Source organism: Dipodomys merriami, unplaced genomic scaffold, assembly GCF_024711535.1.
Source record: "Dipodomys merriami isolate MVZ:Mamm:240054 unplaced genomic scaffold, mDipMer1.0.p SCAF_71, whole genome shotgun sequence".
Taxonomy (NCBI): Eukaryota; Metazoa; Chordata; class Mammalia; order Rodentia; family Heteromyidae; genus Dipodomys; species Dipodomys merriami.
Window position 1 is genome coordinate 1,377,191 of NW_027206302.1, and position 14,323 is coordinate 1,391,513.

At 43.3% G+C, this 14,323-nt stretch overlaps 1 protein-coding gene across 1 annotated transcript in view; it reads left to right on the top strand.

The window, feature by feature from the left end:
* Window positions 1–14,323, top strand: part of Kpna6 (karyopherin subunit alpha 6) — a 45,745-nt gene that overhangs the window by 26,488 nt on the left and 4,934 nt on the right. Inside the window, exons 5-13 of the mRNA XM_070008789.1 lie at window positions 667–761; window positions 2,080–2,211; window positions 3,545–3,633; window positions 5,741–5,840; window positions 6,813–6,976; window positions 7,162–7,240; window positions 9,460–9,585; window positions 10,429–10,556; window positions 13,489–13,667. Of these exons, the coding sequence (XP_069864890.1) occupies window positions 667–761; window positions 2,080–2,211; window positions 3,545–3,633; window positions 5,741–5,840; window positions 6,813–6,976; window positions 7,162–7,240; window positions 9,460–9,585; window positions 10,429–10,556; window positions 13,489–13,667 (1,092 nt within the window). The remainder of the gene's footprint in view (window positions 1–666; window positions 762–2,079; window positions 2,212–3,544; window positions 3,634–5,740; window positions 5,841–6,812; window positions 6,977–7,161; window positions 7,241–9,459; window positions 9,586–10,428; window positions 10,557–13,488; window positions 13,668–14,323) is intronic.

The following is a 14,323-nucleotide window of genomic DNA, read 5'->3' on the forward strand; positions in this document are numbered from 1 at the left end:
TCCTGTCTCAGCCTTTTGAATGCTGGCATTATAGTTGTATTTTACAGTAACCATCTGTAACTATATTAATGGGCATCTGATGGAGTGGGTAGATATGGTATCCACAGAGTATATTTACAACTTTCTAACAATAATAATATAGCTTTCCTGACAAGGATGTAAATTATGCCAGGACAGGAACTTTGGGAAGTTTGTTCATTATTATATCTTCAATAACTAAGACTGTGTGGTAGGTATTTGGTATATGATACACAAGGCTCTGGATTCTGTCCCCAATATTATAAAAAATAAAGTCTGTTACAAAAAGGAAAATATATCTTGCCTTAGTATATTAAGCATTCTTCCCAAGAAAAGACTATGGGCATGAAGGAAAATATGTAGACAATGGTTATTCATTCCTTGGGCTTTCCTCTCTCCTTTACCATTTTGAACATTAATTTAGTAAGCTAGAAGTGAGTATGCCTAATTAGGATTGGTTCTTCACTTTAGCATGCCACATGAATTATATAGTTCAGAGATAAGCAAGAATCATTAAAGGTGCCTTACTAGAAAGGAGTTTGGGAATCTTTTTTAGGGTCCTTAGGAGTATTTAGGAAGGATTATAAACTCACCCCAGGAAGTAGATCAGGCAAAGCCTCCTGACTTTTCTATTTCCCCTCCTTCCAGAGCCAAGTCCTCCAATAGATGAAGTTATCAATACTCCAGGAGTAGTTGATCGGTTTGTAGAGTTTCTGAAGAGGAATGAGAATTGTACATTACAGGTAAAATCTAGGGAGATATGGTGGCCAAATGAAACTTTTTAAAGAAATTACAGTGGGTAGAAATATGTAAGTAATGGGGAAATACTTAAGAGAAACTGTCATTTGCCTCTGAAAACTTGACTTCAAAGAAGAGAACCACAAATCTCAATGATAAGTATATGAAATAGTGCATTTATTAGCGAACTGCCCCACAATGTTTATATACTTCAGAACAGCAAACATGGTGGAAACATACATTTTTTTTCTGTTTTTGTTTTTTGCCAGTCCTGGGGCTTGAGCTCAGAGCCTGAGTACTGCCCCTGAGCTTCTTTTGCTTAAAGCTAGCACTCTACCACTTGAGCCACAGCTCCACTTCCAGCTCTTTTTGTTTATGTGGTACTGAGGAATCCTATTATTACTATATTTTGGTTGGTTACAGGGCTTGAACTCTGGGCATGAGCACTGTCCCTCAGCTCTTCAGCTAAAGGCTAACACTCTACCACTTGAGTCACAGGAGTACTTCCGCTTTTCTGGTGGTTTACTGGAGATAAGAGTTTCACAGCTTTTCCTGACCAGGCTGGCTTTGAACCGCGATCCTCAGATCTCAGCCACCTGAGTAGGATTTTTATTATTTTTTTGTTTTTGTTTTTTGGCCAGTCTTGGGTCTTGAACTCAGCCTGGGCATGTCCCTGAGCTTCTTTTGCTCAAGGCTAGCACTCTACCACTTGAACCATAGCACCACTTCTGTTTTTTCTGTTTATGTGGTACTGAGGAATCGAACCCAGGACTTCATACATACTAGGCACTCTAAAAGCACTCTACCACTAAGCCACATTCCTAGCCCTCTGTTAATTTTTAAAAGAGTGTATTTATTTTTAATCTCAAAGGAAAGATACCAGATTATGATAGATATTATAAATCAGAGGGTATATAGTCCATTTCTAGCTACCTATGTGACCTGAGGCAAATCATTTATCTCTCTGGCTCCTCCAAAAATGGAAAATTAGTAAATCCGTTGGAATTTGCTAGAAACTCAGCTGAAAGATAAGTTAGAGAGCTATCTCACTCGTAGATTTCAGAAGCAAAGATGAAACTCCAGAAAAGTGACCCATAGGTAGTGACTACCACAGTACTATAGGACTTAACCTACACCATTGAACCCAGTTCCATATTCCCATTGTGTAACATCACTGCTTTTCCTACCATGGGGGAAATAAGTGGGGGAGCTTTTGTTTGGTTTTGTTTCTATTCATGGTTAAGAAGTTCATTGTTTTCAAACTAGCTGATAAAACTGCTTAATCTAGAATGACCCCTCATCATAAATTTATCCTGTTTTCAGTTTGAAGCTGCCTGGGCTCTAACAAACATTGCCTCTGGAACCTCTCAGCAGACCAAAATTGTCATTGAAGCAGGGGCTGTCCCCATTTTTATAGAGCTGCTTAACTCAGACTTTGAAGATGTACAGGAACAGGTAATACTCAGATTTGTCTTGATTGTTGATGGTACTGACAGTATAATAAAAAAAAAAAATTCAGTTTTAATCCCAGTTCTTGATACAGTGCTCTTAAAGCCCTTGGAATTTTCTGAGTGATAAAAAGATAACCTTCAGATACATTCGGTCACCAAAGAAAACAAAGCACAGGATTAGAGGGTGAAAACTCTGAACCCTCTCCCATCCACATGTTCATAGATATGTGAGGAAGGCTGCACCTGTGCTGAGAAGGTGTCGGAGGGCACAGAAGCTCTGTACTACCAGTCCCTACACGGAATATCTTGCTTTGTGCATATCTGTCAGCAACAGTTTCTGCATCATACCTAATATAAGTAAAGTGTTCTTTTTTAAGTTAGATCTAAATTATTCCAATGAGTTATCAGTTAACTGAGAAATAATTGCAGCATCCTGGGCACCGCTGGCTCACACCTGTAATCCTAGCTACTAAAGAGGCTAAGATATGAGGATCATAGTTCAAAGCCAGCCTGGGCAGGAAAGTCCATGAGACTTTTAACTTCCAGTTAGCCACCAGAAATCCAGAAGTGGCACTGTGGCTCAAGTGGTAGAGCGCTAGCCTTTTGAGCTGAAGAGCTGAGGGACAGCGCCCAGACCCAGAGTTCAGGCCCCACGACTGGCAAAAAAAAAAAAAAAAAAAATGTGGAACTAGCTCGGTGCCAGTGGATCATGCCTATAATCCAAGCTACTCTGGAGGCTGAGATCTGCGGATTGTGGTTCAAGCCAGCCCGGGCAGGAAAGACTGTGACACTCTTTTCTCTAATTAATCACCAGAAAACTGAAAGTGGCACGTGGCACTTTGGCTCAAAATGGGAGAGTGCTAGCTTTGAGCACAAAAGCTCAGGGATAGTGCCCAGGCCCTGAGTTCAAGCCCCACAACTGACCCCCCCCCCCAAAAAAAAAAAAGCTGGAACAAAACACCATAGTACCTCTCAGTAACTATAGGTAGATGTTGGAGATAAGGTACAATTTCCATTTCTCCCACCGGTTTCTTACTATTTGATAGAAATGGAGATTCTTGTCCTAATGGTGTAGATGACAAGGTCTTGATTTGGCTTTTCTTGCTGAAGATGGCAGCCTGTCTTCTTCCCCACTGAACCAGCACCACCCAGGGAAAATGTCCTTGTAGAGCAAGTACTAAATAAGGATTTTAAACAGGAAGTCACAACAACTTGTTTAATATCTCTAGCCTTGATATTTTTTTGGGGGGTGGGGGGGGAGCTTTGTAGTACTGACTATAAAGTATTTGCAGAAGCTACCAGGCTCTTTGGGTGACAGTTCCACCATCCCTTTTCAGGCAGTCTGGGCTCTGGGAAACATAGCTGGAGACAGTTCCGTTTGCCGAGATTACGTCTTGAATTGTTCCATCCTTAATCCTTTATTAACGTGAGTAATTATCATCTTCACCTGGGGCATTTATAAGGCAGCTTTGTGGTAGTTCATTTGAGGGCAGCTTATTTGATCCCATAAGATGATAGGTAAATACTTTCTGATTCCAAAGTAGAAGTTACCTTGAGAATAAGAAGATTGTACCTGAGATGGAGGTATGATTCAAGACCAGCCTTGAGCAAAACAGCCAAGTAAGAATGCAATGCCCTGAGTTTAAGCCCAGTACCAGCATCATAAGGAGAAAAAGAAGATGATTGTGCCCATAATCTGTGTCAAGAATATTGTTCCTTGGGCTGGGAATATGGGTTAGTGCTAGAGTGCCTGCCTAGCATGCAGAAAGGCCTGGGTTCAATTCCTCAGCACCACATAAACAGAAAAAGCCCCAGGACTAGTAAAAAAACAAACAAACAAACAAAAAAAAAAAAACCAAGAATATTGTTCCTTACCTCATGGTATTATAGAACCTTATATTGATCGTACCTGCTTCATTATTGAGCCAGGGAAGAAGAGTAACTAACACATCGGGAAAAATCCAACCTTCTCTCCAGAATGCATTGATTGGATATAGGGCTATGCATAGGTACACTAGTCAACTCTATCATGTCATAGTTCAAAATCCCTCTAGTCAGTTGGACCCCTCTTCCCAGTCTTCCCTCCCTCCATACCCTTAAAGTAAACTATATCTGAACTGAAAAAGGTAAGTGGATTGTTATTTAGAAACCTCAATCTCATTTCATACTGCAGCGCTAACACCCTCCTTAGACATTTAGCTTTTAGTTCCAAAGAAAACACTACTCTTTGTCTGAGACTTGAGCTCAGATGTAGTATGTTCTACCTAAAAAGCTTTAGCAAGAGCTGGGTACCAGTGGCTCACACCTATATAGCTATAATCATAGCTACTCAGGAGGCTGAGATCTGAGGATTGCGGTTCAAAGCCAGCCTGGGCAGGAAAGTCCGTGAGACTCTTTAATTAACCACCAAAAAGCCAGAAAATGGAGGTGTGAGCTCAAGTGGTAGAGTGCTACCTTGAGCTGAAAAGCACAAAGACAGCACCTAGGTCCAGGGTTCAATCCCCATGACTGATGAAAAAAAAAGAAAAGAAAAAAGCTTTAGCCAGGTATGATGGTACATTCTTGCAATCCCAGCACTTGAGAGACTGAGGCAATAAGATTCTGAGGGGGGCTGGGAAGGTGGCTCAGTGGTAGAGCGCTTGCCTTGCATGCATGAGGCCCTGGGTTCGATTCCTCAGCACCACATAAGCAGAAAAAAAAAGCTGAAAGTGGCGCTGTGGCTAAGTGGTAGAGTGCTAGCCTTGAGCTGAACAGCTGAGGGACAGTGCCCAGGCCCAGAGTTCAGGCCCCATGACCGGACCCAAAAAAAAAAATTAAGAAGGGGCTGGGAAGGTGGCTCAGTGGTAGAGCGCTTGCCTTGCATGCAGGAGGCCCTGGGTTCGATTCCTCAGCACCACATAAGCAAAAAGAAAAAAGCCAGAAGTGGCGCTGTGGCTCAAGTGGTAGAGCGCTAGCCTTGAGCTGAAGAGCTAAGGGACAGCGCCCAGGCCCAAAGTTCAGGCCCCACTACTGGACCCAAAACAAAAATTAAAAAAAAAAAAAAAAAGAAGAAGATGATCCTGAGGTTGAGTATTGAGATCCTGGGCTGGGGAGAAGGGGATTTTGTAGGCTTACTCAAGATCTACTTGTTTGTTTTGCCAGTCCTGGGGCTTGAATTCAGGGCCTGGGCCTATCTCAGCTCTTTTTGCTCAAGGCTAGTGCGCTGCCACTTGGAGCCACACTTCGACTTCCAGTTTTCTGGTAGTTAGTTGGAACCTGGGCTGGTTTTAAAAACATGATCATCAGATCTCAGCCTCCTGAGTAGGTAGGATTACAGGCATGAGCCACCAGTGCTCAGCAAAATTTAACTCTTTTATCTTTATTATCTATGGTGTTGACAAGCCACCTGATCTTAAGTCATCATTTACTGCTCTTGATTTAGCCTAATGGGCTGGCTTCTAGAATCTTTGTGGTCTAGTTAGATTAGCCTGGGGTTACTTGGCACTGTACTAGGGCATCAGTGCTCAAGGTCTGGCTTTGCTTTTTTTCTTCAGACTCCTTACCAAGTCCACCCGACTGACGATGACACGGAATGCAGTCTGGGCTCTGTCAAATCTCTGCAGAGGGAAGAACCCACCCCCAGAGTTTGCAAAGGTGAGAGCTGCTTACCAGTCCCTAACTAACAGCAGATTCCATCATACTTTCTTAAATTTTAGGATACCCCTTAGACTCCTAAATCATGGGAAACTAACAGAAGCAACTGTCAATGAAGCAGTTGACCTTGTGTGCCTGGATGGTAAAGGGAAAAAGATAGACAAAGATTTAATATAGCTGGGCACCCGTGGCTCATGCCTGTAATCCTAGCTACTCAGGAGGCTGAGATCTAAGGATCATGGTTCAAAGCCAGCCTGGGCAAGGAAAGTCCATGAGACTCCTATCTCCAATAAACCACTAGAAAACCAGAAGTGGTACTGTGGCTCAAGCGGTAGAGCGCTCACCTTGAGCTGAAGAGCTGAGGAACAGCGCCCAAGCCCAGAGTTCAAGCCGCACGACCGACCAAAAAAAAAAAAAAAAGATTTAATATAGCCGGGTTCCAGTGGCTCAGGCCTGTAATCTTAGCTATTCAGGAGGCTGAGATCTGAGGATTGTAGAAAAGTCCATGAGACTCTTTATCTCCAACTAACTACTAGAAAACAGGAAGTGAGTGCTCACTTTGAGCTGAAGAGTTCAGGGACAGTACCCAGGCCCAGAGTTCAAGCCCCATGACTCGCCCCCTCCCCCCCCCCCAAAAAAATAATAATATGATAGAGATTCAGCTAGACACTGCTGGCTCACTCCTAGAATCCTAGCTACTCAGGAGGCTGAGATCTGAAGATCTTGGTTTTAAGTCAGCAGGGGCAGACAAATCCAAGAAACTTATCTCCAATTAACCAGCAAGGAGCCTGAAGTGAAGGTGTGGTAGAGTACCGGCCTTGAGCAAAAAAGCAAGAATGCAAGGCTCTGGATTCAAACCCCATTAATAGTATATAGACATATATGTCTACCATTACTTTTGGAGAGGTGGTTAGTGATAGAACTAATATAGTCCTGTCTCCCTGTAAGTTCTTTTTATTCTGCCTCCAACAGGTCTCCCCTTGTTTGCCAGTATTGTCTCGCTTACTCTTCAGCAGTGACTCTGACTTGTTGGCAGATGCTTGCTGGGCCCTCTCTTACCTATCTGATGGCCCCAATGAGAAGATCCAGGCAGTGATAGACTCCGGAGTCTGCCGGAGATTGGTCGAGCTTCTGATGTGAGTGTTCTCAGTTACAAAGGATAAAGATTCTTTGTTTGTAAATGAATCCCAAACAGTTCCAGCTAGCTGTTTTCTGAACTAACAGAAGGTCTGGAACCATGTGGATGCTGCCATCCTTGGTGTTCAGGAAGGCTGAGTGTGATATACTTGTCCTTCATTGATAATCTTTTTCTCCTCTGTAGGCATAATGATTACAAAGTGGCTTCTCCTGCTCTGAGAGCTGTGGGTAACATTGTCACTGGGGATGACATCCAGACCCAGGTAAGGAAGAGAAGAGTACAGAATCTTTTTTTGTGTGTCAGTTGTGGGGCTTGAACTCTGGGCCTGGATGCTGTGCCAGCTCAAGGTGAGCTCTCTACCACTTGAGCTACAGCGCCACTTCCGGGTTTCTGGTGGTTTATTGGAGATAAGAGTTTCACAGACTTTCCTGCCCCAGCTGGCTTTAAACCATGATCCTCAGATCTTAGCCTCCTGAATAGCTAGGATTACAAGTGAGAGCCACCAGCGCTTGGCAAGAGTACAGAATCTTAACTCACTATCTGTTTGAGCCACTGAGAAGAGCTGCCTGTGGACAAAAAAAAACCTTCCCTGCCTGATGGGAGGCAGCATGGTCTGACAAAGACAGCTTGGGCCTAGGTAAAATAATTTAAGCACTATGTACACTGTGTAACATCGTGGGCATTTTGGTTCCTTCTTAAACAAATTATAAATAAGTTATAATCATCCAGTTGGTGCTTGGGAAGGAAAACTAAGTGGAATAGTGAATTATCAGACATAGTTAAGTCTGAGCTATGATCCTTTTGAAATACTGAAAGCTATAGAACTTCACCAATACTTCCTAAACCTTTAGGGTCCCAGTAACCTCTCTAAGCCATGCATGGTGGCTCAACCCTATAACTCTAGGTATTTGGGAGGCAAAGATCAAGAGGATAGAGATTTAAGACCAACCCAGGGAAAAAAGACCCTGTTTCAACCAATACAAAGCTGAGTCCAGTGACACATATCTATCACCCCAGTTATGCAAGATGTATAAATTGAGGCCTAGGCATAAAAGTAAGACCTTTTCCAAAAAGTAGCAAAAGCAGCTCAAGCCTATAATTCTAGCTACTAAGAAAGCTAGGATCTGTGGATCATGGTTCAGAGCCAGCCCAGGCAGGAAAGTCTCTGAGATTCTTACCTCCAAAAAAGGCCTGTTCCCTAAATTCCCTAAATTTTGGTGCAGGTCCCAGGACCTGCACCAAAAGCAAAAAGGACTGGAGGCATGGCTTAAGTGGAAACACACTTTCCTGGCAAATGTAAGGCCCTGAGTTCAAACCCTACCATCACCAAAAAAACAAAAACCAAAACCACTTCAAGGTAGAATAGAGAAGGAGAATGATTGAGGAGAACAATGGAAGGGGAGACATTAATCAGGATGCATTGTACTTGTTTTTGTTTTAGCTTGTTTTTTGTTTGTTTGTTTGTTTTGCCGGTCCTGGGGCCTAAACTCTGGGCCAGGGCACTGTCCCTCAGCTCTTCAGCTCAAGGCTAGCAATCTACCACTTGAGCCACAGCACCACTTCTGGCTTTTTCTGCTTATGTGGTGCTGAGGAATTGAACCCAGAGCTTCATGCATGCAAGGCAAACACTCTACCTCTGAGCCACCTTCCCAGCCCTCTACTTGCTTTTATAAACAACCATCTTATGGTTATAACGTATCCCATGGTGGCTGTATTTGCATTTTCATAATTATTCATGATGAGCAAATTTATAGTATAGCTTGTTAGCCATCTATATATAACTTTTTGGGGAGTAATGTCTATCCAAATCTTTTCCTCATTTTTTTTCTCCTGGAGTTCATTTTGATAAATATTATTATGCTTTATCAGAAGCAGAGAACTATTGTGCTTTGTGTTCCTCCCCAAAGAGTATCTTCCTTTGCTTTTCCTCATTTTTTTACTTTGGCTGCTTAGGAACTTTTGTTGTGGTTTAGTTGTAGTTCTTTATATATTCTATTAATCCTTCATTAGATACTTGATTTGATACTTGATTTGCAAATATTTTCTACACTTCTGTGGTTTTCCTTTTTTTTTTTTTTTTGGTTTGGATCCTGAGGCTTGAACTCAGAGACACATACACATATGTGTGTGTGTATATGTATATATATGCATGTATGTGTACATATATATGTGTGTGTATATATAAACTAGAGACCCAGGAATGTTAATGGTGTGATTCATTCTTAGTCCCAAAGGCCTGAGATGCAGGAGTCTGTGATACAAATCCTAGTCTAAGGAAAGGAAAAGATGGGATGAGATATTCTAACCCAAGAAGTGAGATCAAAAATTTTTTCTACCTCAGACTTGATTATTTTCAGTCCTCCAAGTGATTGGATGGTGCCCAACTTTCATTGTTTATGATGTCTTGATGCACACACATTGTAAAACTTATGTCCCAACTCCTAATTTCTCTTTTCTTTCCTGTGTTTTTGTGTGTTCTAGGTTATTCTTAACTGTTCAGCCCTCCCTTGCCTTCTGCACTTGCTGAGCAGCTCTAAGGAGTCAATTCGGAAGGAAGCTTGCTGGACCATTTCAAACATCACTGCTGGCAACAGGGCTCAGATACAGGTAGAACAGTCAGGATAATTGAGGGGTTTGAAAAGATAATCAGGGTATTGGAGGCTTGTGGTGTATTTGCCACAGAAAACATTTATTCCCCTTTAAAAATAGGGGTCAAGCCAGGTGTTAGTGACTCACACCTGAAATCCTAGCTACTAAGGAGTCTGAGATCTGATGATCATAGTTTGAAGCCAGCAGGAAAGTTGGTGAGACTCTTATCTCCAAGTAAACACCCAAAATAAGCCCAGAAGTAGAGCTGGGTCTCTAATGATAGAGTACTAGCCTTGAACAAAGAAGCTCAAGGACAGTATCCTAAGCAAGCCCCAGGACTTGCACCCAAAAAACCAATTAGGGGCTGGAATGTGGCTCAGTGGTGTCTGCCTAGCACAAATGAAGCCCTGGGTTCAATTCCTCAGTACCACATAAACAAAAAAAGCCAGAAGTGGTGCTGTGGCTCAAGTGGTAGAGTGCTAACCATGAGCAAAAAGAAGTTCAGGGATGGTGTCCAGGCCTTGAGTTCAAGTCCCAGGACTGGCAAAAAAAAACCCAAAAACATTTTGGATCAAGGGCTGGTAATATAGCTCAGTGGTAGACACTTGCCTAGCCATGCAAGGCCCTTGTTTGATCCCCACTGCCACAAAAACAAAGCCAAACAAATGAGGGGTCAATATGTACTGCTGGTCTAAGACTCTTATGTAGTAGAACCTATAGGTTGTTCCCCATATCCTGTCACTTGTATGGGAGTAACAAAACTTATAGGTGGGGAATGATGTCTAAGTCTTAAGTGATTTTTGTGCTGTTTCCTTTCTCTTCTTAAAATGGCTTTCCCTCTCTTTCATTAATGCCCTTAAGGCTGTCATAGATGCAAATATCTTCCCTGTGTTGATTGAAATCCTTCAAAAAGCAGAGTTCAGAACAAGAAAAGAGGCAGCTTGGGCCATTACCAATGCCACATCAGGAGGAACCCCAGAGCAAATCAGGTATTACATATCTTTCCCATTTTCCTTTTTTTTTTTTTTTTTCGGTTGTAGGGCTTGAACTCGGTCTGGGTGCTGTCCTTCAGCTCAAGGCTAATACTCTACTGCTTGAGCCACAGTGCCACTTCCTTTTCTATTGATTTACTGGAGATAAGAGATTCATGGACTTTCCTGCCCAGACTAACTTTGACCAATGATCCTCAGATCTCAGCCTCCTGAGTAGCTAGGATTACAGGAGTGAGCCACCTGTGCCCAGCTTCTTGCCTATTATCTTAAATGATGAGAGCATTTCCTTCTTAGCTCTGGTTTGTGGATAACATCTGCATCCTGATCCAACTGCATTATAGTTAAACTAGTAAATTGCTACAATGATAATGAACTCTGAAATCAATTCCTGCAAACCATTTGTTTGATATCTTTTCCCTCCTGGAGAAGAGAAAACCGTGACAGCCCAACTACTACTACCCCTCTACTCCTTCCTACAGTCTAGAAAACTGACAGCTGTGTAAAGTCTCAGTTATACAAATGTAGAGGAATCATGGTGTGGTCAAGCAAAGCAGCTTGCTTGCTTGATGGTTTTCATTTTTAAGTGATTTTTAATTATTTTACCATTTCCCTGTCTTTACTACATTATTTTTTAGCCTTTTTAAACACTAGAGCTGAGTACCAGTGGCTCACGTCTGTAATCCTAGCTACTCAGGAGGCTAAAATATGAAGATTGTGGTTTGAAGCCAGCCTGGACAAGAAAGTCTGTGAGAGTTTTATTCTTTTTTTGTCAGTCCTGAGACTTGAACTCAGGGCCTGGGTACTACTGTCCCTGAGCTGCTCTGGGTACTGAGCTGCTTTTTTTTTGTTTTTTTTGTTTTTTTTTTTTGTCGGTTGTGGGGCCTGAACTCTGGGTCTGAGCGCCATCCCTCAGCTCTTCAGCTCAAGGTTAGCGCTCTACCACTGAGACACAGTGCCACGTCCAGCTTTTTCTACTTATGTAGTGCTGAGGAATCGAACCCAGGGCCTCATGCATGCAAGGCAAGCATCCTTACCACTGAGCCACTTTCCCAGCCCCGGGGGCTTGAACTCTGGGCCTGGTGTCTCTACCACTTCAGCCATACTACCACTTCTGGTTTTCTGAGTGGTTTATTAGAGATAAGAGTCTTACGGAGTTTCTTGCCTGGGCTGGCTTTGAACCATGATCCTCAGATCTCAGCCTCTTGAGTAGCTAGGATTAGAAGCATAAGCCACAGATGCTCTTCTCTGAGCTTCTTTTTGCTCAAGGCTAGCACTCTACCACTTGAGCCACAGTGCCATTTCTGGCTTTTTCTGTTTATTTGGTACTGAGGAATCAAACTTCATGTGTGCTAGGTAGGTAGGCACTCTACTTTGGCAGAGTCACATTCCCAACCCTGTGAGAATCATATCTCCAGTTAACCACCAGAAAACTGGAAGTAGAGCTGTGCCTCTTAAGTGGTAGAGTGCTAGTCTTGAGCATAAAAGCACAGGGACAGGGGCTGGGAAGGTGGTTCAAGTGGTAGAGCGCTAGCCTTGAGCTGAAGAGCTGAGGGATAGCACCCAGGCCCAGAGTTCAGGCCCCTGACCAGACCCAAAAAAAGAAAAAGAAAAAGCACAGGGACAGCGCCCAGGCCCTGAGTTCAAGACCCAGGTTTGGTACACACAAAAAAAGCTGGAAGCAGAGGTGTGGCACATGACTTGAGTGAAAAAGCTAAGAAAGAAGCTGGGCACCAGTGGCTCACACCTGTAATTCTAGCTATTCAGGCAGCTGACAACCAAGGATCACAGTTCAAAGCCAGCCCAGGCAGGAAAGTCCATGAGACTCTTAATCTCCAGTTAACTACCTGAAAACCAGAAGTGCACTGTGGCTCAAGTGGTAGAGCGCTAGCCTTGAGCTGAAGAGCTCAGGGACAGCACCCAGGCCCAGAGTTCAGGCCCCACAACTGACCAAAAAGAAAAAAAAAAGCTAAGAAAGGACACAAGGCCAAGAATTTAAGCCCCAGTAGCTGCACAAAAGAACAAAAAAAATGAATATTGTGGTGAAAGCAGCATTAGAAGGAAGGATTTATGTGGAATAATGGAATAGTGTATGACATGAACTAGACCAATAACAAAAGGATGGTGGAGAGATTCAGATGAAGGATAGGTAGTTATGAAGACTCAAGAAGAAGCTGAGGGCTGGGAAGGTGGCTCAGTGGTAGAGAGCTTGCCTTGCATGCATGAGACCCTGGGTTCTATTCCTCAGCACCACATAAGCAGAAAGAAAAAAGCCGGAAGTGGCGCTGTGGTTCAAGTGGTAGAGTGCTAGCCTTGAACTGAAGAGCTGAGGGACAGCGCCCAAACCCAGAGTTCAAGCCCCACGACCAGAACCCCCCAAGAAAAGAAGAAGAAGATGAATGCTCACTGGTGTCTTATTCCTGTAATCCTAGCTACTCAGAAGGCTGAGATCTGACAATTGTGATTTGAATCCAGCAGGGAAAGTTCATGAGACCTTTTTCTTTTTTCTTTCTTTCTTTTTGTGGCCAGTCCTGGGGCTTGAACTCAAGGCCTGGGCATTGTCCCTGAGCTTCTTTTATTCAGGGCTAGCACTCTACTACTTGATCCACAGTGCCACTTCAGGCTTTTTCTCTTTATGTGGTACTGAGGGAAGAACCCAAAGCTTCATGCATATTAGATAGCACTCTAACACTAAGCCACATTCCCAGTCCAAGACTTACTTATAATTAACCACCAGAAATCTAAAAGTGATGGTATGACTCAAGTGATGGAGCTCCAGCCTTAAGTGAAAAAGCTAATGGATAGTATCCAGGTCTTGCATTTAAGCCCCAGAGACATAGCGGGGAAAGAAAAAAGAATCGGAGACCCACACCTACCCAGCACTTTACTTGCCCTGCATTAATGTAGAGTTTGTCTGCTCTCTGGCCTTCAGGTACCTCGTATCATTGGGCTGCATCAAACCCTTGTGCGATTTGCTGACAGTAATGGATTCAAAGATTGTGCAAGTGGCCCTCAATGGACTCGAGAACATCCTAAGGCTTGGTGAACAAGAGGGCAAGCGTAGTGGCTCCGGGGTCAATCCCTACTGTGGCCTCATCGAGGAAGCCTATGGTAAGTTTCTTCTCATACACCTGACCTCCATCTTAAGTAGAGAATGTAGGTCCAGTCTTAAAGACTAACCTTCCAAAGCAGGACACATGTATATGTTGGGGTGGGTGTTGGAAAGCATCCATAGTTTTTCTGACCTTGAGTTTTTCTCTCTAAAACTATTGAAGAGGGCTAGAGAGGTGTAGCTCAAGTGGTAAAGTACTTGCCTTACAAATGGAAATTTCAAGTCCTATATTGCCAACAAATAAAAATAGTGAGGTGGGCACCAGTGGCTCACATCTATAATACTAGTTACTCAGGAAACTGAGATCTAAGGATCACAGTTCGAAACGTTTCCAGCTTGGACAGGAAAGTCTGTAACACTTCAACTCCAGTTACCCAGCAGAAAGCCAGAAGTAGAGCTGCTCAAGTGTAGAGCACTAACCTTGAGCAAAAAAGCTAAGGTAGTTCCAGGTTCTGCTGGCTCACAACTGTAATCCTAGCTACTCAGGAGGCTGAGATCTGAGGATTGCAGCAAGCCCAGGCAGGAAAGTCTGTTACACTCTTATCTCCAATTAACCACCTGAAACTGGAAGTGGCACTGTGGCTCAAGTGGTAGAGAGCTCACCTTGAGCTAAAGAGCTCAGCATCATTGTCCAGGCCCAGAGGTTAAGCCCCAT